Source organism: Ambystoma mexicanum, chromosome 9, assembly GCF_040938575.1.
Source record: "Ambystoma mexicanum isolate Mex_15411 chromosome 9, UKY_AmexF1_1, whole genome shotgun sequence".
NCBI lineage: Eukaryota > Metazoa > Chordata > Amphibia > Caudata > Ambystomatidae > Ambystoma > Ambystoma mexicanum.
Window position 1 is genome coordinate 39,045,048 of NC_090931.1, and position 25,851 is coordinate 39,070,898.

The 25,851-nt window shown below is 49.2% G+C and overlaps 1 protein-coding gene across 7 annotated transcripts in view; it reads left to right on the top strand.

Moving 5' to 3' along the window:
* IGSF9B (immunoglobulin superfamily member 9B) overlaps positions 1-25,851 on the top strand; it is a 1,213,970-nt gene that overhangs the window by 935,738 nt on the left and 252,381 nt on the right. For all 7 annotated transcript variants that reach the window (XM_069614121.1, XM_069614116.1, XM_069614120.1 and 4 more), the window contains exon 18: positions 5,305-6,924. In XM_069614121.1, coding sequence (XP_069470222.1) covers positions 5,305-6,924 — 1,620 coding nt within the window. The remainder of the gene's footprint in view (positions 1-5,304; positions 6,925-25,851) is intronic.

A 25,851-nucleotide genomic window follows, 5' to 3' on the forward strand; every position in this document is an offset into this window, starting at 1 on the left:
GGTCGATAAGAAACCGTGAAATTGAATTGTGCAAAAAACAAATGCCACCTGATTTGTCTAGAGTTGGTACATTTCACCGTGGATAGAGCTTGTAGGTTACGGTGGTCCGTATAAACCGTGACAGGGTGTCGACCCCCCAGTAGATGGTGTCTCCACTCCTTAAAAGCAGCTCGAATAGCCAGTAGCTCACGTTCCATTATAGTATAATGTTTTTCCGGGGAAGTCAATTTCCTGGAAAAAAAAGCTACAGGATGTAGCTGCCGAGTCGTGGGGCATTTTTGAGACAAGATAGCCCCAAGGGCAAGGGCAGAGGCATCAGCTTCGATGATGAAAGGCAATAGGGGGTCTGGATGTAGCAAGACCGGAGCCGTAGTAAATGCCTCTTTCAAGGTCTGAAAGGCGTCCTGAGCCTGAATGTCCCAACAAAAGGGAACGGAAGGACTGGTAAGGCGTGTCAATGGGGCTACTATGGCTGAAAAGGATGCAATAAAACGTCTATAGAAATTAGCGAATCCTAGGAAAGATTGCAAACTCTTAAGCGAAGTGGGAGCAGGCCACTCAAGGACTGCTCGTATCTTTGCATCGTGCATATGAACACCCTGAGAGGATATCACGAACCCTAGAAACTCCACAGAGGAAACGTGAAAGACACATTTTTCAGCCTTTGCATATAACCCATGTTCCCGAAGACGGAGCAACACTGTCCGGACATGGTCCTCATGTTGTGATAACGTTTCAGAGAATATTAATATATCATCCAGATATATCACAACAAAAACATCCAACAGATCTCGGAAGATGTCATTGACAAAGTGTTGGAACGTTGCGGGGGCGTTACATAGGCCAAACGGCATTACTAGATATTCAAAAAGGCCGTATTTGCACTTGACGGCAGTCTTCCATTCGTCGCCCGCACGCACTCTCACCGGATTGTAGGCCCCCCTTAAATCTAGTTTCGTAAAGAGTTTGGCGGTAGAGAGGCGATCCAACAACTCCGAAATGAGGGGTAATGGATACTGGTTTTTTATTGTCACAGCGTTAAGTGCACGATAATCTACACAAGGCCGGAGATCCCTTCCTTTTTAGGGACGAAAAAAATCGGGGAAGCAGCTGGAGAACGGGAAGGTCTTATATGGCCCAGTCTCAGAGACTTCTCAATGTACTCCTTTAGGTGTTCTTCCTCGGGCCGTGCCAAGGAATATATCCGTCCGTGGGGGAGAATGGCATTGGGTACCAGATCAATCGGGCAATCGTATTCCCGATGCGGCGGCAGTTGTTCAGACAAACCTTTGTCAAACACCTCAATCAGGTCCTGATATGCAGAAGGTATTTCCATCGTCGCCCTAGTAGTAGCGTTACAAGTGAGTATACTTGAAACCAGAGCCCTGCATGGAGAGGGGAGAGATGTCCCCTGAACTGGAAAGCACTCCTTCAAACACAAGGGAGAAGAAAAAAGCACTGCTTGTTCTACCCAATCAATGATAGGGTTATGTTTACGCAACCACGGGAGGCCCAAAATGACCCCAAATTGCGGTGCGGAAATGAGATCGAAGGACAGGTGTTCTGTATGCCCTTCCGTTGTGCTCATTCGCAAGGGTTGTGTTTGTTTTACAACATGACCCGAAACCAAACAGGAGCCATCTACTGCATAGACAAGTTCTGGTGACTCCTTAGGGTCTACTGGGATACCATAGGTTGCTGCCAGATGTTCATCCATATAATTACCTGTTGCCCCGGAATCTATCATGACTGGACTAGAAAAAACTTGAGAGTTGGGCAACATAAAAGACAAATCTAAGTATATGTGCGCGGCAGCTGTCTGAAGGAATGAGCCATTGGAAGGCTGACCCGTCACATCGGCTCGATTTAGGGACGGGCCGTGGCGTTTCCCGCCCGTTTAGCAGGGCGTTTAGGGCAGACACGAATGAAATGTCTCGTCTGTCCACAATACAGACACAGATTGTTTTGCATTCTTCTCTCCCTCTCTGCCTTTGAGAGGGGACCTTTTACTGCCCCAATTTGCATGGGTTCTACCTCTCCGGAGGCTGGAGAGGATCCCAATTCGGGTTTGCCAGGACGTAGATCAAGGTGACGGCGTTCTCCACGCCTTTGTTGCAGCCGAGCATCGACCTGTAACACTAAATCAAGCAATTCAGAAAATACTGAAGGGACAGAAGGGACAACAGATAACGCGTCCTTAAGTTCGTCTGATAATCCCTTATAAAAGACTGCCGCCTTTTTTGATTCAGGCCAAGAGGTTTCTGCGGCCAGCTGATTGAATCGGGCTAAATACGCCAAAAGAGGTTGTTTCCCCTGGGATATTGCCAAAAACTCTAAGTCCGAAGCCTGAGCCTTATATCTGGTGTCAAAGACCAGATTCATGGCGACTAGAAGGGCATCGAAATTGTACAAAACCGGGTCATCGGACTCCAGCAACGGATTCGCCCAGGCCGCAGCCATACCCCCTAGATGAGAGAGCACAAAAGCTGCTTTTGTTTCAGAATTAGGGAATGCCAAAGGACGGCATAGAAAATGTAAACGGCATTGATTGACAAATGTCCTATACGTTTTGGGATCTCCCGTGAAGCGTTCCGGTGGTGCCAATGGAAAAGGACCCGGCAATACCACAGGGGCTAGGGGTGTCGGGGGAACAGGTGGTGGTACAGGAGCGGGAACATCCCCAAACTCCTCATCCACCGGCAAGGGTTGCACAAAGCTTTGCATGACATCCATGCGTTGGTGCAAAGCGGCATGTGCTGCTGCCATGTCTGCGTAACGTGGTAAAGGCTTGCATCACAGCAGCCATAGGATCTGCATTAGGATCCATTTCGGACAGACAGGCACCAGTATTGGGCTCCTAAATCTGTCGCGCTTCGTATGTTCCACGATCAGTCTGAGAGATCACTTGGGCTAGATGCCGCTAAAGTAATTCAGACTTCCTTCCTGAGAGCACAGCTTGCAGGGAAAAGAACACCTGTCAGGCCAAGGGCTCAGGCAAAAAGGCGGAACGCACAGCGGAGCTAGAGGGAAGAAAACAAACAAAGCAAAGATTACATACCGTTTGTTGACAATTCCAGTCCCTCTACCCCCTCCGAGCCCCACAAGCTTACCTGTGTATTCCTTTTTTTTCCAGCGGAATACCTACTTGTGACAAGACACAAGACTGGGAGTGAGTGAAGGTCAGGGGAAGTGTTCTTGCTTGAAAGAAAGGGGGACCAAAGACTTCCCCCAATAATGGATCAGTGATATCAACAGCAAAGCGTCCCCCAATCCAATGAGTGAAAGCAGAATCCAATGTTGCGAAAGCAAATAAGCGGGAAAAAACAGCAGAGCGTCCCACAATCCAAGGAGTGAAGCCAGGAGCCAAGTGTCTCAAGATCCAAGGGGGCGGAGCAACTCAGCAAAGCGTCCCACAAATAAAGAACCAACAAGTGTGTAGTTAAACAGCGCCGTACTTGCTAGCGTGGAAAACGAAACTCAGGGAGAGATTAGAAGTGTTGTTTCTTTCTTCGCTCGGGGAGCGGATGGCAAGGAGCGATTGGAAAATACGGGATTGAAGGGAGCCGGGAGCCAGACATGAGGAGCAGAACCCAAAGCAAGTCCGAAGTGTATTCCGTGGTCGGGCAGGGGAGTTGATCAAAAACGGAAGTCTAAGACAGGAAAACGGATAACAAGGATAACAAGGTCCAAGGCAAAGGTGGAATTCAGCAACCAGGTAAGCAAGGAAAGAATAACTTATCCCAGGAGCGTAGCTCGCGTAACGCAATGGTTTAGGAGCACCGGCTTACTGGGGGCGTGGCCAAATATAGGAAGTGAATACAAAGGAGGCGTGAAACGCACGCAAAAGAAAGTGAAAACATTCCAAAGGTTCCTTGCAGGCACGGTCCTCTTGGGAGATGTAGTTAATTACCGGCGGTGGCGTCGGCGTTGCTGTAAACGCCAGGGCAAACGCCATGGGCTTCTCCCCTGAGCATAAGAATGTCCTAGGAAACCGGAGGGCGTGACATTCAGCAGTAGGTCCCTGTGTGGAGGCCATCTCTCATGGGACACGTGTTTGCAGATCTTCCCTCTGGCTCTCTTGCCAGATCTCCTCTCTCTGATCTTCAGGCAGTTATCCCCAGGCTTGATGAGCTTCTCTTATTGGCATCACAAGCTTACAATTCTTTCCTGTTACGGCTCCTCCTCTGGTTTTCTTGGTCCTTCAAAGAACCGCTCACTCTCTTTGCTAAGACTCCAGCTCAGTTCCTTCTTCCCTTTCCTTATGCCGCCTCTTCCCATCACCCGTGTCCTTCTTTTATTTCTCATGTATCCCCTCTCTCACAACTCTGCTTCTTCCTCTTCTCGGTCTCTCTCGCTTCCAATTCCTGCCTCATTACTTTTTCTCTTTTCTATTCTTGCTATTTCCAGTTTGTTTGGCCTAATTTCATATCATTGCTCCCTGTCTATTAAGATTCCATTTTCGCGTTGCTTTTTGATCCCTCTCCTCTGCTTCCCTCACTCTGTCCATATCCCTTTCCCTCCACTTCCCTTTTAACCCACCCTGAATTCCTCGTTGGCTCAGTTTCTATTCCACTCTTGTCCTTATTCATTACTCTCCTCCCTCTGGCTTGTCTTTCGTCCCTGCCTTCCTCCTGCCACACTCTTCCGCCTCCTTCCCCAATTCTCAGTTCTTCATTTCTCTTTATGCAATGATCAAAGTTTCCATTCCTTCATTCCTGGTTTCCTTCTTAAGTCTTTCCTCTAGCCAATCATTTTCTGTCTCATCTCAGTTCTGCTTTTGTCGTTTCCTCTCCACCTTCTCTTTGTCAAACCTTATTTGTTTCTCCATTTGCATTCCTTTTCTCTTCTGTTGTTTCCTCCCTTCATCTGTCCATTACACCTTTTCCAGTGCCTCACTCCTCTTCCTTGTCTGGTCTCTTGCTCACAGTCTTGCCCTTCACTTCTGCTGCTGCTCTGCCTCCCCTGTCTCCACGCTGTGGCCCTCATTTCCCTTCCCTTTCTTTCTTTTGACTTTTTCATCCCTTTCCAGTCCATACCTCTTTTGCATCTTCTCCCATTCCATCTTTCTTTCTTGTGTCTAATCCTTTTCTTCTGTGTTGTCTCTCACACTTTACTCTCTTGTTCATCACTACTCCTTCTTTCTGATCATGTATTTCTTCATCTGTGAGGTCTGGAGAGTTCAGGCGAGATATCAGTTTCCATATAAGCTTGTAATTAAATTGCATTTGAGAGGTTTGAAAGCTCTAGGGCCACTGATTCTCAATGTATCTCCAGTCCATTCCTCTGTTTCTTCTTCTAATTTAGATTGTCTTCTGGCAAGGTGAGCCCTGAGAGCATCCGTACGCTGCGCGCCCCGTCCGAATCATCTGATGACCAGGGCCTCCAAGGCAAGAGGATGCTAAGCCCCAGCAAGGAAAAGGAACTGTCCTTGTACAAGAAGACCAAGCGCGCCATCAGCAGCAAAAAATATAGCGTCTCCAAGGCAGAGGCTGACGCTGAAGCCACCACCCCCATCGAACTCATCAGCCGCGGGCCAGATGGCCGCTTCGTCATGGACCCCTCGGAGATGGAGCCTTCACTCAAGACTCGCAGGATTGAGGGCTTCCCATTTGTGGAGGAGACTGATATGTACCCTGAATTCCGTCAGTCTGACGAGGAGAATGATGACCCGGCTGTCCCTTCCTCCATTGCCACCCTCAAGTCCCAGCTGACCCCACTGTCTTCTAGTCAAGAGTCATACCTCCCACCACCAGCATATAGCCCCCGCTTCCAGAGACCCCAAGAAGGGACCGGTATGGAGAGTCGGCTGCAGGCCACTGGCCAGAGCGTGCCATCGGCTTCCAGGGGCTTCCACCACAGCCAGTTCTATGGTTATTTCTGCAGCAGTCCTGGGGAGATGGAGCCCCCACCTTTCTACATGCATGAGGCGAGCCCCCTCAGCTCTGTCATGTCATCTCCCCCTCTGCTCCCCGAGGGCCCATTTGGACATCCCACCATCCCAGAGGAGAATGGGGAAAACACATCCAACAGCACTCTGCCAATGACCCAAACTCCAACAGGGGGCCGGTCCCCTGAGCAGTGGGGGAGGGGTGAGTTCCCCTTCAGTGGACTGGAGGCCCCCCACGTCATGTTTTGCCAGCAGCAGCACCAGTATGACATAGTGGAGAGTCTGCATTGCAAGGCTGGTCTTCCAAGGGGGCTGCCGCCCTCCTCTCTTCCTGTCCCTGTCACCTATCCTGGTATGCTGCCCCTGGAAGCACCAAAGAGTTGGACTGACAGGTCACCCGGCCGAGGCAGGCCTCCCGCCCCTTCCAAGTGGCACGAGAAACCTATGCAACTGGCAAGTCAGGGGCAGCTGAGACACACCAGCCAAGGGATGGCCATACCCGTGTTGCCTTACCAGGAGCCATCCGAGGCGCTCCTCCCCAGCGGCACAAGCTCATTCTCCCTGGACACCAGGTGGTACGAGCCCCAGCCCAGACCCTGGCCTAGCCCTCGGCAGGCGAGGCGGGCGGAACCCAGTTTACATCAGGTGGTGCTGCAACCTTCTCGGCTTTCACCTCTTACTCAGAGCCCACTCAGCTCCCGCAATAGCTCACCGGAGACGAGCGCACGAGCCAGACCCCGCCCGGGTTTCATCCAGCCCTCCGAAATGTCAGAGATTGCCCTCCAGCCTCCAGGGGCGGTCAGCTTCTCCAGGAAGTCTTCTGGATCAACAGGGTCACCTGCCCTTAGCAGCAGGGGCGCAAGCCCCAACTACCGCCCCCCAGTGACCTTCAGCACCACCTCCACAGGCTTCTCATGTCAGTGCCCCTCCCCGCCAGTAGCCAGCCAGGATATGATGGGGCACGTGGCATCTCAGAGGAGGATGGGTGATGACCTCTTGATTCCAGAATCTACAGCAACAACATTGTGCACATCAGGGTAAGTGCAGGCTCCCTCTTCAGGGTGGTGTAAAGTGTAGCTAAAGATCGCCCTGGCCATTGAGCTAGGTACCCAGGAATGGTCGCTCTAGGGGAACACTGCGGGAGACGTGTAGCACTGACTGGTTACTCCTACTACCAACGTGGGTCACTGCTGGAGCCATGAACACTAACTAGTTACTGATACGGGTGTTTAGCCCCGCTGACTGGTTACTTTTAGCAACTAATGGGTTCGCTGCTAGGAGCACACTGCTAGGGCCATGCTACACTAACTTGTCACTGCTAGAGCTATGGAATACTGACTGGTTGATGAAAGACCCATTTGCCACCGGCAAGTAATGTTGCAGATACCTGGAACAGCTAGAATCAAATGGCTAGATCCATGCAACGTTTAAAGTTCACTGCTAGGTGGACACTGCTAGATCAATGTCCTACTGACATGTAACACTGAGTAGGCACTGATAGAAGAAAGTGCCACACGGTGTTCCTTTGATACAGACCATTTGTCATAGCTCTGCAAAGTAGCGGTCCTCCACATCACACTACATCTCTGAGCAGGATTGTGTATCCCTCCCAAGGCTTAGAATGGAGTTCACCATTGCTCTGTCTCATTTTAATACTTCTTAGAAGGGCTGCATCTGACTCGGGGAGGTCACAATAAATTAACTGTTGATGTGCCAAGAGCTGTGCCACCAAGATAGAAATCTTTGACCATGTCACACAGAAAGGAATCAAATATGAAGAATGCATTTAAAGCCTCACTAATTAAATATGAATTATATCTTCCACAACTAGAGTGTACCTAAGAAATCACTGCACAGCCACCTAATAATGCCCACTTGCCCCAAAGAGAAGCCCTCTTCCCCCAAACCAGAACACAATGACCAGAGCTCTGTGCACTAGGAGTGTGTGCATTGGCTGGCATATTGTGTCACAGATCTGGCTTGTTCGGGCATTGTAAAGACACCAAATGTCCTTTTCAGCCTCCATAGCATATCCCAAGGCATGTCACTGCCCCCTGTCGGCTATGCCCTGGGCCCCTCCTACCTGCATCCTACACCCCTACCTATGTACTCTATCACCCGAGTTCTATGGCTCCTCTCTCGCCTGTGTGCATTGTACCCTCTTGTCTGTGTCCATCATACCCTCTGGCCTGTGTCGTCCGTGCCCTCTGGCCTGTGTCGTTCGTGCTCTCTGGCCTGTATCCTCTGTACCCTTCTTGCCTGTGTAGTCCATACCCTCTGTACCCTTCATGCCTGTGTCTTCCGAGCCCTCTTGTGTATGTCGTCCTATGTCTTCTGTGCCCTCTCACATTTGTCCTCTGTACCCTCTTGTCTATGTCCTCTGTGCCTTCTCGTCTGGGTCCTTCATACCCTCCCGCCTGGGTCCTTCATACCCTCTTGCCTGTGTCCTCTGTACCCTCTTGCCTGTGTCCTCCGTGCCCTTTTGCCTGTGTTCTCCATGCCCTCTCGCCTGTGTCCTCTGTACCCTCTCGTCCATGTCCTCTGTGCCCTCTCCTCCATGACCTCTGTGCCCTCTCACCTGGTCCTTCATACCCTCTTGCCTGTGTCCTCCGTACCCTCTTGCCTGTGTCCTCCGTACCCTCTTGCCTGTGTCCTCCGTGCCCTCTTGCCTGTGTCCTCCGTGCCCTCTTGCCTGTGTCCTCGTACCCTCTCACCTATGTCCTCCATGCCCTCTCACCTGTGTCCTCCGTGCCCACTCACCTATGTCCTCCATGCCGGCTCGTCCATGTCCTCTGTGCCCTCTCACTAACACCTTTTGGTAGCTCTCAGCAAGGCCCTCAGCCCAACCGTTGCTGTGCCCTGCGCACAATAAGTGGTCTGTTGAACTTCTGAATTCTCTGTGTCGGGTTTGCACCCCATAGGCTTTCCTGCAATCTTAAGTGTGGGATGAATGTAGGCCCTGGGTGAGACAGTTGGCATGTACCGCTTTAGAATAGATCAGACTTGGGGAGTGCTACACTGTGCAGGTAAAGTGGCAGAGAGGGGTTAGTGAGCCCGTGAGCCCTGCTTTGCCCTTTCCAGGAGGTTGTACATCGATAAAATGAGCTAGAAGGTCAGGGCTGGGGAGACAGCCACTGAGGTGGACTGATGGGGGAAAAAGGCCTTCCTTCAGCTTGGGAAGAAGAAAGCAGGAAAAGTAGTCAGGAGAACCGGCTTCGCTCAGCCTGATGGCGAATCAGCAATTCTGCTAGGTTGAAGGCTATTTGCAAAAAGGATAGTGGTACAAACTGGGTACTTGTGGTGTGTCCCGAAGCCTCATCAGATCTTTTCCCATAGCACCTGACTATTGAAATCCAGCTTGACCTTAGTGAAATCCGAGTCTTAATGTAGCAGTATTTACATGAGACAGGAGGAAATGGACGTAGGGGGGCAATGAAGTAGCTCAGGGGAGAATGGGCCATTTCGGACATAATTCAAGATTCATAAATGTATATACTGAGCACTGAAATGTATACATAACATACTTAGATGTGTGTATATATCATATATTGAGATGCATACATTAGATACTGAAATATACACACTCTACACTGGGATGCATAAATTGTTTACTGAGAGGTATAACTTGTTTAGTGAAATTCATATGTGATATATTGAAGTATGTATACATATGCACTGTCCACTGAGGTACATACCTTGTATACTGAGAGGCATATACGCTATATTGAGATACTTGCATTTTGTATTGAAATTCATACACTATGTGCTGAGGTACATATACTGTATACTGAGACGTAAATACGGTATATTGAGATACTTGCATTATGTATTGAAATAGATACACTTCGTGCTGAGGTACATATACTGTATACTGAGAGGTATATACGGTATATTGAGATACTTGCATTATGCATTGAAATAGATACACTTCGTGCTGAGGTACATATACTGTATACTGAGAGGTATATACGGTATATTGAGATACTTGCATTTTGTATCGAAATAGATACACTACGTGCTGAGGTACCTGCATTGTATACTGAGTGGTATAAACTGTTCAGTGAATCATACATGGTATATTGAAGTATGTATACATATGCGCTGTACATTGACGTACCACATTGTATACTGAGCTGTATACACAGTATTCTGAGATTAATATGTTATATATTGAAATGTATACACTGTACATACATTATATATTAAGATATATATATTTATAGTATACTGAGATGCATACATTGTATTTTGAAACATATACACTGAGATATATTCATGTGTTCATTGAGATGCATATACAGTATATTGAGCTACATAGTGAGATGTACACACTGTACGCTGAGATGTATAGACCATATACTGAAATATATGAGATGCATCCATGTTATACTGAAATGCATATAATGCAGATTGAAATACATACATTGCAAAGCAACCTATGTATATTAAATAGTGGGATGTGAATGCTACATTCTAATAACTCATATGCACAACATGCTCAAATGTATACTTGATATAATGAGAAATTGATTATACTTTATGCTAAGATACACACAGGTTATATTGTAATGCATCTACAATATAATAAAGAAGACATACTGTAAACTGAAACTTCTTGTACACTCCATGTCAAAACATATATATTGAATATTAAGATGTGTATGCTATTCACGGAAATGTACATACAACATGTTGAAACATATACATGATATCTTGAGAATCTTTATACACTGCAGTGAGAAGCTTGCATATAGCATGGTGAAACTGCTTACGCATGAACTCTATTTGAGAATGGCACATGGTTTCATAGCGTCACTTTCTATAAGTTGTTCAGGGGAGCAGATTGGCCTTCAGAGACTGCAGGCTCTTGTAAAGATAGTCACTGCATCTCAGTTTCTTGAAAGTCTGACTCTGTCAGCTAGCCTGGGCTGCTTTGTGGTGAGTGCCTGTGTATAGTTTCTGTTGGTTTTGGGGACAGGAGACATGGTTTCCAGCACAGCAGTATGTTACTGTAAGTATTAAGCGCAGGGCTTAATGTCTGTTGGCCTGGGGCAGGGGCACTGGCGTAAAACCAAATGTTGGGGCCCCCCCAGCAAGCCCTGTTGAGGGGTGGGGGGCACCGCCACTGGCCCTCCTGCTGGGCATGGGCAGCCCAACACCACGGGGGCTGCAGGGGCCTCCAGTACGTCAGTTGCCTGGGCGTACAAAGTGTTTGTTTCTCCAGCATGGGGTCTGGGATGGATTCACATGCTCATGAATATTCCCCGTCGTCAGGCCAGGAATCCTCGGTAAAGAAAAAATCAGTATCAGTTTCGTTTCTGATCTGTCTTTCTTAGTAGTAACCAATCACTGATCTCTGGGTCATAGTGCCCCCAGCCAATGACTGCCCTCTACCTAAGCCCCTCCCCTGGCAGCCATCCTCAGATTTTTACCACACGTTCAAGTGTTGGGAGTCCTCGTGTTTTAGCTCTCGAGCTTTTACTGCGTTTTCGCGCTTTTTCAGGAGAATTTTCTCATTTTTTCGGTTAATCAAGCCTCAAGCTCCACCGTTTTTACTTCCGATAACAGGGACCCATTTCGGAATTCTTCTACGCCCCTCAAGGGTGAAGTTTTCGTCGAGTTACGCTTCTTGGAGGATTCCAGAAGATCTGTGGCCTACCTCAACGGACAAGGCCCAGGACAAGGCAAGCTCGACGCCCGGATCCAAGCTGTTCAGGAGCTGCCCAGGATGCCGATTGCAAAATATTTTCAAGGAGGACGAGCATTCGACATGTCTTTACTGCCTTCATGAGGACAAGACGCACGTGGAGAAGGACTGTGCGTTCTGCAAGAACCTGTCGGAACGGACCAGGCCAGGCCTGTCGGGTAGCCCTCTGAACAAGCGGAGGAAAGTCCACCCCGTTCCGCCCTTCGTGCCCACGAGGCCTGTGGACCCCTCATCCCCCTCGCCGGACCCTAGAGAGGATACAGCGACAGATACAGCGACGGGGACAGACGACGACAGCGGCGATGACACGACGGACATCCCGTCATCACCCTCCCCCCCCTCGGGCTTCTCCGCCCGACGAAATTGGCTCTTTTCACACCATGATAACCAGGGCATCCGAGCTCTTCCAGCTCTGCCCTGAGGAGCAGAAAAAGGAAGGGTTTCTTTACCAACGACGAGAGGCCAAGAGAAAGACGGTCCTCGCGGTGGCGTTGCTCGACGACATCTGGACGAGGGGCTGGCTATCCTCAAGAACCCTTCCACGACACCCGCCAAGAGGCACAGGTACGAGAAGAAGTACCGGGTCCCCGATGCCACCTCCTTGTGCTTCAGGGCCTAGCCCACGCCGGACTCTGTCATCTCGGCAGCGGCCAAGAAGAAAGCAGCAGGTGCGGCGGCTTCAACTTCCACTTCCCCGCCGGACAGCGAGGGCAAGAAGTTGGACTCCATGGGACGACGAGTCATGTCGGCGGCGACGACAATTAAGGCGGCCAATGCCTTAGCGTTTGTGGCCCGATACGACAGGGAGCTTTGGTTCAAGATAGCTCCTCTGCTAGACTTCCTAACGGACGACAAGAGGGCGGAGGCCCTACAGATTCTGCAGGAAGGAGAGGTGGCGTCGGATCACACCATAACAGTGGCAACGGACATTGCTGATACCGGATTTCGCCAACTGGGCAACGGGGTTTGCCTCCGACGACGAGGATGGCTCAAGGCAACAGACTTTCACCAGGACGTCCAGACCAGAGTTTTGGACATGCCGTTCGACGGCAACAACAAGCTTGGAAAGGTGGTGGATGAGTCCCTCCAGGCCATCAAGACAGACATGGAAACAGCCCAAGCCCTAGGAGTCCTTCAGCAACGGCAGCCCTTTTGGAGCTCTGGAGGCAGACAGGGAGCCTCCAAGGGATCCAGCGGTGGCTCTTCTACTTACCGCCAGGCGGCCCGCTCCTCGTCACAGGAGGCCTACAGAAGTACATCAAGGCACAGAAATTCAGGATAGTCACCCTCCAGCACGTGCTGGGACAGCTGGAGGAGGGTGACTTCCTATCGTCACTGGACCTGGAGGATGCTTAATTCCTCATCCCCATTCTAAAAGGTCACAGAAAGTTCCTCAGATTCGTAGTCCAGGGGCGTCACTACCAATTCAGAGCCCTGCCGTTCGGATTAAAGTCAGCACCCAGGGTGTTCACCAAGTGCCTCGCACCGGTGGCGGCGCGGCTGCGCCTGCAAGGAATCCACGTCTACCCCCTACCTGGATGACTGGCTAATCCGGGTAAGGTCAAGAGAACTCGCCGTCGAACACACAGCGAGGACCGTCCGCCTGCTATCGGAGCTGGGATTCGCCATCAACTACCCCAAATCCCATCTGGTCCTGTTGCAGGTGGCACTGTTTCTGGGAGCGAAGCTCGATACAGTGAAGCGATTGGCATCTCCGTCGGAAGAAAGGACGAAGGCCGTTTTGGGCAAGGTTCAGCGCCTGTTAGCCACGGAGGTGGCCAGAGTGAGGTCCATCAAGTCCCTCCTCGGGATGATGTCCTCGTACATCTACCTTGTGCCCCTTTGCAGACTTCGGATGGGTCCGCTACAAGAGTTCCTCGACGCCCGCTGGATTCAAGCGGCGGGCTGCTTCGAGGACAGGATCCCGCTCGACGAGGAGTTCCGTCGGGCGATTCTATGGTGGGGTGCCCATGTGCACCTCGCGGCAGGCATGGACTTTCAGGCCCCAGCGTATCAGGAGACAGTAACGACGGACGCCTCCCTGGAGGGATGGGGGGACCACACCGGAGATCTCCACGCAAGAGGCCTCTGGCTCCTGGAGGAGAGGTCTCTTCACATCAACATCCTGGAGCTACGAGCCGTGTTCTGGGCGCTCAAATCGTTCCTTCCGTCCCTCAAGGACAAAGTGGTGAGGATCTTCACCGACAACACCACCACGATGTTCTACATCCGGAAGCAGGCAGGCACCAGATCCCCAGCCCTATCCAAGGAGGCCCAGGATCTGTGGCACTGGGCCGTCGCCCAGGGGATGTTTCTGGTTCCCTTCCACCTGGCAGGAATAAAAAACACCATTGCCGACTCACTCAGCAGGGAGCTGCGCTCGTGCCACGAGTGGGAACTACGCCAGGACCAGGTGGATCGGCTCTTTCAACGATGGGGCAAATCCCAGATCGACCTGTTCGCGACGGCGACAAACTCCAAGTGCCAGAGGTTCGCCAGCAGGTTCGCCCAGCCGAGGAGCATGGGCGATGCTTTCTCGTTCCCTTGGGACGGCCTGTTCATGTACGCGTTCCCTCCGTTGCCGTTGCTGCTCCGTCTCATCAACCAGCTCAAGAGGTCCAGGTGCAGGATGATCCTCGTCGCACCGGCGTGGCCGAGACAGATCTGGTTCCCGGACCTTCTGGACTTGTCAGCGTCCCCACCTATCAAGCTGGCGACGGACACGGATCTTCTCTCCAGTAAAGGAGGCGCCATTCTCCATCACGACCTGGTGTCGCTGAACTTGCAGGCTTGGCTCCTGCAGCACTAGACTTTGGAGGATACGATATCCCGGCTGACTGCAGAGAGGTTCTTGCAAAAGCCAGGGCGTCCTCAACTCTCAAATGTTGTGGACATAAGTGGAAGAGGTTCTCTGTCTGGTGCCCTGCACAGAAGATTAACCCTCTGCGGATTACGGCCCCTCAAGTATTGCCGTACCTACTGTCGCTGGCCAAAGCTGGACTGGCTCACGCCTCCATCAAAATGCATCTGGCTGCCATTTCCCGATACACCAGAACTACAGGTCGGGCGTCCTTGTGGTCTCATCGCCTGGTGAAGGAATTTATGAGGGGACTATTCCGATCGTTCCCGCCGGTGAAGGCCCCTGCCCCGGCGTGGGAGCTCAACGTGGTGCTTCCCAGGCTCATGGGGGCCCCATTCGTGTCTATGCACTTGGTGCCGTTGAAGTTCCTGTCGTAGAAGACAGCATTTCTTGTGGCCATCACCTGCGCACGACGAGTGGGAGAGATCCAGGCCCCATCTTGCAAGCCTCCATGCTTGACTTTCCACGATACGAGGGTGGTGCTGAGGACGCACCCCTCCTTTATGCCCAAGGTGCAGTCGGACTTCCACCTCAACGAGCCCTTGGTGTTGCCAGTTTTCTTCCCGTCGCCTTCGTCTCCGGCCGAGAGGACTTTGCACTCGCTGGATGTGGCTAGAGCGCTGAAGTTCTACGTGGACCGCACAAAGAGTTTTCGGAAGACATCACAGCTTTTTGTGAACTTTGGACCTGTGAAACAAGGGAAGGCTCTCTCGAAGGCTTCCATTTCCAGATGGCTCTCCGGCTGCATCATGCACTGTCACCGGTTGGCAAACCGACCGCTGCCCGGCCGTCCGAGAGCCCATTCGACCAGAGCGATCGCTGCTAACATGGCGTTCCTGTCTGGGCTGCCCCTGCTGGACATCTGCAGGGCTGCTACGTGGAGGTCGACGCACACCTTCACGAGATTCTACTGCGTCGATCGGGACTCCAGGGAGGAGTCCAGGGTCGGCCAAGCAGTGCTGGCCAACCTGTTCGCTTAAGGTGAGCCTGGTGAGGAGGTAAGAGATGCTTAATGTTGAGTTGTTGTATTGCTTAATGTTGAGCCTGTTGCCACCTCCTGTGGTTGTGCATGTGTATACTGCTATGTATTCTTATATTCATGAGCATGTGAATCCATGCCAGACCCCATGCTGGAGAAGGAACAAGTTACTTACCTGTAACTGTTGTTCTCCAGCATGGGTCTGGAATGGATTCACATGCGAACCCTCCCTCCTTCCCCTCTGCGGCTCTTCACTTGGTCATACTGCCACTTTACGTGCTACGAAATCTGAGGATGGCTGCCATGGGAGGGGCTTAGGTAGAGGGCAGTCATTGGCTGGGGGCAGTATGACCCAGAGATCAGTTATTGGTTACTACTAAGAAAGACAGATCAGAAACGAAACTGATACTGATTTTTTCTTTACCGAGGTTTCCCGGCCTGACGACGGGGAATATTCATGAGCATGTGAATCCATGCCAGACCCATGCTGGAGAACAACAGTTACAGGTAAGTAACATGTTCCTTATTAGACATTATTACTGTTGTTTTTCAGCAGGCAATGGGCCTTACAGTGCACACATTTGAACCATAGAAATAATGTTTCAGTCCCTTCTCTCTCTCTCTAAATATATATGTATATATATGTATATATGTATTCACTGAAAAAAACTTTGTTTAAGAGACATTATGGTTAAGTTGCACTATTGCACTAATAAAAACCTATGAAATTCAATGAAAAAAAGTTGTTAAAGGGACGTTATGGTTACAAGTAAAATAGAATAATCTCAAATTCACCAGTTATGGTAAGCTAAGCAACCATAACTTGTGCCACCACCGTGCACTGCTAAGACTAACAACCAAAATAAAATACATCAAACATCAACAAAAGGAAGGTTCCTACCTTCCTTTAGGAACCACCTTTTGCAGTTAAAAAATAGAACTAAAAGAAAATCTTATAGACTCCAGATACTTTACATTTCTCAGTAAAGTACATAGACTCAATAGATTTTCCAACATTTCCAACATTTCCATTAGCATTTTGTGTTATGCTAATGGGAATAATGCAGTGTTCATCCCCCGTTCCAGGGACTGGAAGGGGGAATAACGGCCCGGCAGTCCAAGTTATCGGCCCAAGCAAAGCAAGGGCGGATAATGAGGGCTCAGGACTGATATCCCCCATTCGAGCCCCTGCAATGGGGGATGAAGGTCATTAGCACCCCGGGTTCCCAAAGAGGGAACCCGGGGTGCTAAAAAAAAAAAAAAAAAAAAGGTTTTTTCTTCCTACACCAGGCGTCCCGCTGTAGGAAGGAAAATCCTTTTCCAAGATGGCCACCATGGAAAGGGAAGGCAGGGCTCCGTACAGAGCCCCTCTTCCCCTCTTCCCTTTCCATGGCAGCCTGCAGAAGGTGAAGAGAAAACCCTATGACCATATTACCACAAGCACAATTATGTTTCACTTTCAAACCTATCCCACTTTCGAATAACTTTACCACATAGCCAGTCCCAGGTGGACATGGCCACTTTAACCCCCTTTGTCATCCCTCGTGGTCATGGCCATTAGCCAGATTGTCCGGATCATGACCTTATGCCATGACCCAGACAATCTGGCCACTGCCCATAGCCACAGGGTATACCTCAGTTGTCAAAAGTATATCACTATTTTTTGTGCCTATGTAATGACACTTGTCAAAAAATAAAACACAGGCACATTTGCAAAACCATGCTTTAAGGTCCTTGTCAATTTTCCTTAGATGAGTTTGCTGGAAATCCGCCCAGGTTTTAAATTTTCAAAAGTGTCAAAATGTATGTACATAAAATACTCATATAACTTAACCCCCACTTGACAAAATGCATTCAGACTTTACACAAACATTCGATGTTGGCTCTATAATCTTTCTGGCAACTTTTGTCCACATTTGTCAAACGGCAACAAAGTTATAAGCCGTTTAAAAATGTTGAGACCCCCTCTAATTTAGCCCCCTCTTGACAAAATCCCACCAGACTTTACAAAAACGTTTATATCTAGATCTTAAATGTTTGTTTTTGCAAACTTGTGTGCAGATTCGTCAAATGGCACCACATTTATAAGACTTAATTATATTTTGCCCCTCTAATTTTGCCCCCTCTTGACAGAATCCCACCAAACTTTGCAAAGACATTTAGAATCGGGTCTAGAATAAAATTCCAAAATGTCATGCAGTATCTTTGAGTGGCGCCAAAGTTATAAGCCATCCATAAACTGCTTTTCACCAACCCTGTATTGCAGAAATAGGCATAGATGTCCCCGAACGTCTGAAGTGTTCGCGAACATACAGGACTGTATCGGAACATCCGGACTGTTTACGGCCATATCCCATCCCATCCTCATTAACCCTCACCTCCCCAGAGATTATAAGTTTGACAAGTGCAATGTTGTGTTTTTTAATATGTTTTTACTGCGATGTCCGCGGACACCAGCCGCTGTCCAAGAATCCAACATGGCAGGCGTTTCCGGACATCACGTCACCCTCTAGGCCAATCGGATGCCCGTCCGCTGACCGAACAGGGAAGTGAGTCCGCGGACCGAACCCAGATATCACACATTTATTTTAACCTGCTTTTAGCCCGTTTTAAAGAAAACTTGTGGATGGATTTACACCACATTTACAAAAGCACACGTTCAGGACCAAGCCGCCGATCCTGCTGCAGATTTGGTGAAAATCCATCCGGCCGTTTAGGCTGTAGGCGTGAGCAAAACATTTTTTCCATTGCGTCTATGGAAAAAAGAATAATTTTTGGACCCCTCCCTTTAACTTTGCCCCCCCCTGATGATACCTCACCAAACGTGCCAGAACAATTCAGACAGGGCCATATACTTTCTTTGCAAAGTTTGGTAAGGATTTGTCGAGGGGTAGCAAAGGCCCTGTGATATATATATATATATTTCTGAGGCTTATGGAATCTGCTTAGATCTCATGCTGTGCATAGGCTGACGTCTAGTGGAAGCTGCAGAGTATTACGTTTGTTGTTTTCGAAATTCTAAAAGGTACATCAACAAGGCATGCCAGTAATACTATGCCTAGTGTGATGTCCACTGCACCCATGGTCCTTCACGCATCGAGGTCCCTCAGATTGTTCTTTTTTCCGCCATCATAGACAGACGCTATTTCGCTGAGTTCTCCTTTTGGCTTTCGCCATTGACTTTTTACTATCCTTTATATTCAATATCACCGGCTATCGAGATCATCTGACAGCAGTAAACGAATGACCGTTGAAGACTCCCGCTGGCGGATTCGTTCGGCCTTGGAAGGCCGTTTCGGGCTTCGCCCACACAGTAGGGAGAAAGGGGGGGGGAAGACATTTAAGAATGTATTTGCCCCTTTTGGTACACTACATTCACCTAGCTGCTGTGTTATTCTGTTATGGATAGGACCTCTTTTAAATTTTGCCCTAAGTGCAACAAAAACACGCATGTACAGGATTCCCTGTCTTCAGCCCTAAAGAAGAAGACACATTTCCCTCCTGAAACACATCTCACTCCTCTAGATCACGGAGCTCCTTTACACCCTTCGGACCCTAGGTCAATTCCTAGCTCTACCCAGTGGTCCTGTGAGGATATAGACAGGGTCATGAGAAGAATGACCTTCATGGCAAATTTTTTATGAAAAAGACCCTAATTATTTCGCAAGTCTTCAGTCCACCCCTCCAACTACAGCAGCCTCCGGTTCTCAGTTCCCTGTTTCGGCCACTGTTTCGAAACCCACACCAGTCATTGATCTGTATGACCAGGACACTGATACTGAAGACCTCTATGCCTCTCAGGAGGCCGCAGATCCTTATTACGGGGATGATGATGATGAGATTGATCCAGACGCAAACATGTATAACATGGACTCTCCTGTTAATCAGGATCCCCCTGTAAGAGACTCACCCATAGAAAACAAGCCGCTACTTAATGACATGCTCGTCAAGGCGGATGAGCATTTCCACATAGCAACTTAGGAGATGCAACAGGACAATGATTTTGTGGACGATATCTTGGGAGACAAGAAGGCTGTCTCTCAATTCATTCCCCTTCTGCAGTCTGTTCAGCGAAAGAAACAACCCTTGCTGGAGACACCTTATCAGACACGGGCTGTTTGTTGACAAGCTCTTCAAACCTGCCCCATCCGACCCTCTATATATAAAAGGACAATTTAAGCCTGACTCTCTGGTTGTTACAACAACGAGAAAAAGAGCAGGGAGACCCCTGGCCTCCTCTGAAGCTCCTCCAGACAAGGAGAGCAAAAAATGTATACAATGGGAGGAAAGTAGCATCTTCGACTGCTTTTCAAGTTAGAATAGCTAATAACGCCACTCTTTTAGCAAGTTTTGACTGACATAAATGGGATGAGGTCTCGACCTTGTTGTCATTGGCCCCTGAACCCCTCAAGTCACAATTGGCTCTTGTGGCAGCAGAAGGCAGGGTGGTTTCAAGCTGCATGTTGAAAACTAATCTTGATGCCGCAGATAATGCGTGAAGGATAATCGCAGAAGGAACCATTATTAAGCGTCATGCTTGGTTACGCCAATCCGGCTTCAAGCAGGCGACGCAAGCCACTCCTATCAATATGTCATTAGAGCCTAACATACTCTTGGAAAGGCAGTGGAAGACGCCTTAAAGACGGCTAAAAAAGAATATGATACACTGAAATCTTTGGGCCAATTAACCAATAAACCCACTGGCCAAAGGGGTAATGGTCATTTTCGTCGCTCACACGAACAGAATTCCCAACGAGGGTCAAGCTACAGTCAAAATCAAGCAACATCATGGGGTAACAGTCAAGGCCAAGCCTCTCAAAGTTACCAGAGGGGTCTGCGCAGATCTCACAGACCGGGGAGGGGCTGCTTCGGTAAAGGTGCTAACACACCTCTAAAACAGTGACTGGCCGCTCCAGGTGCCCGCCCATGCCTCTCCAGTAGGAGGGCAAATTTCAAACTTCACCCAAGCATCGGAGGGAATCACCTCAGACAAATGGGTGCTGTCCACCGTGGTGGCCGGTTATTGTGTGGAGCTCCTCGAGCGACCCCGGAACCATCCACCGCACCAGAAAATTCACTCCAAAGAAGACCAACGAATCCTCCTCGAGGAAATCGCCACACTGCTCCAAAAGGACGCCATAGAAGTCGTCCCAACCAACCACGTAAACAGGGGTATTTATTCAACCTACTTCCTTGTGCCAAGTATGTCAAGCCACCAAAGTTCTGCATGACTACGCTACAAGAAGTAATCCCTCTGCTAAAGCAGGGGGATTACATGGCAACATTGGATATGAAATATGCTTATTTTCCTATTTCAATGTTCCCAGCGCACAGAAGATTCTTGCGGTTCAAGATTGCAAATCAGCACTACCCATTCAAAGTGTTACCCTTCGGAATAGCATCTGCACCAAGAGTATTCACAAAGGTACTGGCGGTGGTGGCAGCGCACCTGCGCAGGGAGGCAATCCCAGTGTACCCTTACATGGACGACTGGCTGATTAGGTGGGAGAGCCCCCAGGTTTGCAGGCCAAACATTCAAAGAACAATCAACCTTCTCTTTCAATTGGGCTTCTCAATAAACCAGAAACAATCAAGCCTTGTGCCAAGCACAACGAAACAGTTCCTAGGAGCTGTAATAAACTCGGAAGAAGGGTTGGTCTTTCCATCAGAGGAAAGAGTCCAAAACATGCTGCTGCAAATTTCACATTATCAAACGGCCGCCAGATAAAGCATAAGCAAAGCTATGCGTTTGCTTGGCATGATGGCATCTTGCATTTACCTGGTACCACACGCGCGCCTGTGCATGCGACCCATGCAGGAGTGGTTGGCGAAACAATGGTCTCAGGCAAGTGGTCAGTGGGACGATCTAGTGGTCGTTTCGCCAACACTAGTACAAAACCTTCGCTGGCGGACATGAGAAAATCTGTTGAAGGGGAAAACCCTTCCACGATCCAGAAGAACAGGCGATTGTCACAACAGACGCCTCGCTCGCCGGATGGGAGGCTCATTACATTTATCACACAGCTCAAGGTCTGTGGACTCATGCTACGGCGCAGAACCACATCAATCTGCTGGACCTACTAGCAGTGTTCAAAGCCCTTCAAACTTTCGAGCTACACCTGACGAACCAGGGAGTGCAAGTCCTCACAGACAGCACTACGGCAATGTTTTATATCATCAAACAAGGGGGCACACGTTCTCCAAATCTATCCAGGCTAGCGCAACAAATTTGGAAATGGGCACTCAAAAGAAAATGTTCCTTTCATCTCAGCATGTTCCAGGGGAACTCGGCTCTCTGGCCGACTCTCTGAGCAGAGATTCCCTACCAGAGGAGCACGAGTGGCAACTAGACTCAGAAGTCGTAGAGCAACTCTTCTCAATGGGGTTTCCCCACAATAGACTTGTTAGCCACAAGCAAAAACAGTCAATGCACAGACTTTGCATCCAGGTTCCTCCAACCAGGCTCCAAGGGGAATGGCCCTATGGATGAACTGGTCAGGGGAATTTGCTTACGCTTTTCCCCCACAACACCTCCCATGAACAGGGTGATGAACAAGATTCACAAAGAACATGTGAGACTCATCCTAGTTGCTCCTATGTGGGCAAGACAGCCTTGGTATCCACATCTGCACAAACTGGCGATGTGCAATCCCATCAAACTCCCATGCCTGAACAATCTGCTCATTCAACACGGGGGTCTAACAGTGCACCCTCAACCTCACACTTTGAACTTGGCAGCATGGCTCCAGAAGTCATAGAGTTTGGACATCTTAACCTATCACAGAGATGTATGGATATCCTAAAGGAAGCATGAAAACCTAACACTAGGCACTGTTACTCCGACAAGTGGAGAAGATTTGCAATTTGGTGCCAGTCTAAACAAATTAACCCCATAGAATGTAAACCATCACACATTCTAAACTATGCTCCACTTGCTAGACTCAGGGTTAGTATTCAACTCTTTAAAGGTCCACCTGGCAGCCCTGTCAGCATACACCAACTCCCACAACAAGGTCTCATGGTGGAAGGTACCGGTCATTAAGGCATTCATGGAGGGAGCAAAGAGACTCCATCCTCCAATCTCAAACCCGCCACCAAGATGGGATCTCAATGTAGTACTCACTAAGTTCATAGGACCTCCATTCGAGCCGATGTATAAGTCCGGTCTTAAACACCTAACTTACAGGACTGCCTTCTTAGTGGCTATTACTTCAATAAGAAGAGTTAGTGAATTACAAGCATTGTCAGTGCAGGATCCTTTCATTGTCATACACAAAGACAAACTGGTTTTACGTACGCATCCTAGATTCTCCCCTAAGGTCATCTCTAAATTTCATGTAAACCAGTCCATTGAGCTACTGGCCTTCTTCCAGAACCCAAAGAGCTCAGCTGAGGTTAAACTCCACACACTTGATGTAAGGAGAGCGGTCCTTTACTATGTAAACAAGACCAGACTGCTAAGAAAAACAGACCAACTGTTTGTCTCCATAGCACCGGGCAGAGAAGGGGATCGCATTTCCAAGAATGCTGTCTCCAGATGGATAGTCAGGTGCATACAACTGTGCTATTCACTGTCAGAGAAGACACTGCCTTTCACGCCAAGAGCTCACTCCATAATGAGCACAGGAGCTACGCTGGCTTTCATTGGAAATGTCCCCTTAGATAGCATTTGCAAAGCAGCTACATGGCGCTCAGTACACACTTTCACTCAGCACTATTGCACTGACACACATTCCAAGACAGATACACAGGTGTGACAACCGGTTCTAAGACATCTGTTTGCCCATGAACCTTCTCACAACCCACCACCTTCTCCTAACACTGCTCGCTAATTTATGCACAGCATGTGATCTAAGCAGATTCCACAAGCCTCAGAAGGGATGCATTACTCACCATAATCGTATTTCTGGTGCTTGCATTTGCTTATTCACATGCGCCAAGCCTTCCTCCCCTCGGAGAGAAGGCGCATGGATGCTCATGAGCTTGTCTGATACATATGTGCTTGGATACATCTGTACTCATGCTACACTTTATGCTTCCTCATGTCAGAAAAATAACAATCTGAGGGATCTTTGTTATAGACTTGATGGTCGTGCAGAGTATAAATACCTCCGTCCCCAAGTACCACACAGACAACACCAGAAATACTGCCTGTGCGGTCTTTGAGGCCACAGGTGGTAGTCCGTCGAGCCGATTCGGGAACAGCCGGAAGAACCCCTTGAACGCTGTAAGGCAAAGGATTAGGCAGTTATGCATAAAACAGGCAGGATAACAGAAGAACACAGGCAACTCAGCTCTGCTTACCAATGTGTACAAGGGTGGCCCAGAGATGTGGGGAAGGACTGGACCCCGGGGCAGGAACTGGATAGGTAAACACCTAGCGTGGGGGCCAGAGGCCGGGTTATCAAGCAGACAGACGTGATCCGTAGGGTATCCAGGGACGATGCCGTAGTCAGGTAAACAAGAGGACCAAAGTTCGAACAGTAGGATGAGGCAAAGACAGTCCGTGGAGCAAATCGTGGTTCGGCAACTGGAGGATCAAAGTTCGGTTAGTAGAAGGGTAAGGCGAAGCAATCCGTGTAACAAAAGCGTGGTCGAGAAAAAGCAATCCGTAAATCCAAACGTGGAATTCAGCGTCACGTGATCCAGGAGGGAAACAGCTGTGAAGCAACGCTCCTTGTTTCCGGAAGTTATTTATACCTTGTCAGGGGTCACGTGATACGTGACACTGGAGCGTTGCTGTGCATAGGACAATCACGTGATCCGTGACGCGCGGGTCTCCGTGGGCAACGCTTTGCGTTGTAGCGAGATGTCAACCTCCAGTTCAGCTGCCAAGAATGGGAGGGGCGATAAACGCCGGGTCTGCTTTGCTGCGATCCAACAGGATGGGCGAAGGGCACTGGGTTACGTGAGCCAAGGTGAGTATGTGGGGTAGTGGGAGAGACAGTGTTCGAGGGCGGAGAAAGAGCACCTGTACAAGCTGCACTCGGTGCGGGAGACGTAACAATCTTGACGTGTGAAGGACTATGGCAACAGTGGACATCACACGAGGGATAGAATTACTGGCACGCCCTGTCAACGTCCCTTTTCGAATTTCGAAAACAACTACTCTGCAGCTTCCAGTAGATGTCGGCCTATGCACAGCATGTGAATCTAAGCAGATTCAAGCATCAGAAATACGATTATGGTGAGTAATGTATCATATATATTTCTGGAGCTTGTGGATCTGCTTGATCACATGTTTTCCATAGTCCGACATCCAGTGGAAGTCGCAGTCTATTACAAGATATATTTTCGAAACTCAAAAACGGACGTTGACAGGGTCTGTTTAGTAATACTATCCCTAGTGTGACGTGTACTGTACCCATAGTCCTTCATGAGTCGAGGTCCCTCAGATGGTTTTCTTCCACCAAACGAAGTCAATCACAAATGCAGAGTTCTCTTCTAGGCTGATGCCTTTTATTAACTAAATCTGTGTTTGTAGACTTTCTTCCTTTCCTTTGTTGTTTGCCTCACCGCACGGCTGCTCAACCACTCCATGGCTCCTGACGAACACCAACATTGTCAACAACTGTTCAATGGATGGCCTAACACAGCCTTTGCGGGCCTCTTGGGGCTTTGGCCCATTACAGTAGGGAGAGAGGGGGAAGGTTCTTTATACTGACCTCTTTAAGAGAATGTTTCTTCCATCATCCCTTTTCTTCTATTTTCGCCCATCTTCCCTTAAAATATAATGGCCAAAACCCCATTTAAATTTTGCCCCTCTTGCCACTGTAAATTCCTGTGGAAGGACATGCACCGAGTGTGCAATCACTGTCTCCTGAGGGATCACGCCGAAGCGCATTGTAAATTCTGTCCGCTTTTCTGGCCGAAAACCCTAAATGATCGGCGGACGAAACGCTGGTCCGCTCACGCCATGCAGCCCGAGGCCTCCATAGACATGATGGAAAACTCTAGCGAGGACAGTATCGGGGTCATGAGTGACACCGGGGGCGAACAGGGTACGTCAGATCCCGAGTGCAGGACCTTGACTCTGAGAAGCAGGCCGGCGGTCCTGTGATGGATAAGACCTGCGGCGGCCAGGGGACACACAAACGCAGACACACTACGGAGATACCCCGTGGCTGACTCTCAGCGACACCGTCGAGGCCCATGCGGTTACCGGGTATAAAGCCTCATGTTCCTCACTTTCTTCTGGGCCATCGCGCATACTTTCGCCTCATAGCAGTTCCCAAAGACCAAAAGCGAAGGTAGGTTGAGACACTGCATATAAAAAACCCCTGCTTTCACCCGCTGAAGAACAGGCGGCAAAGGCCGAAAATACAAGCAATAATTAAGAAACACTTCAGTGCTTCACTACTTAAGGCTAAGGCACCTAATACATAGTTTTGACACACTTAACCCCAAAGGACACCCAG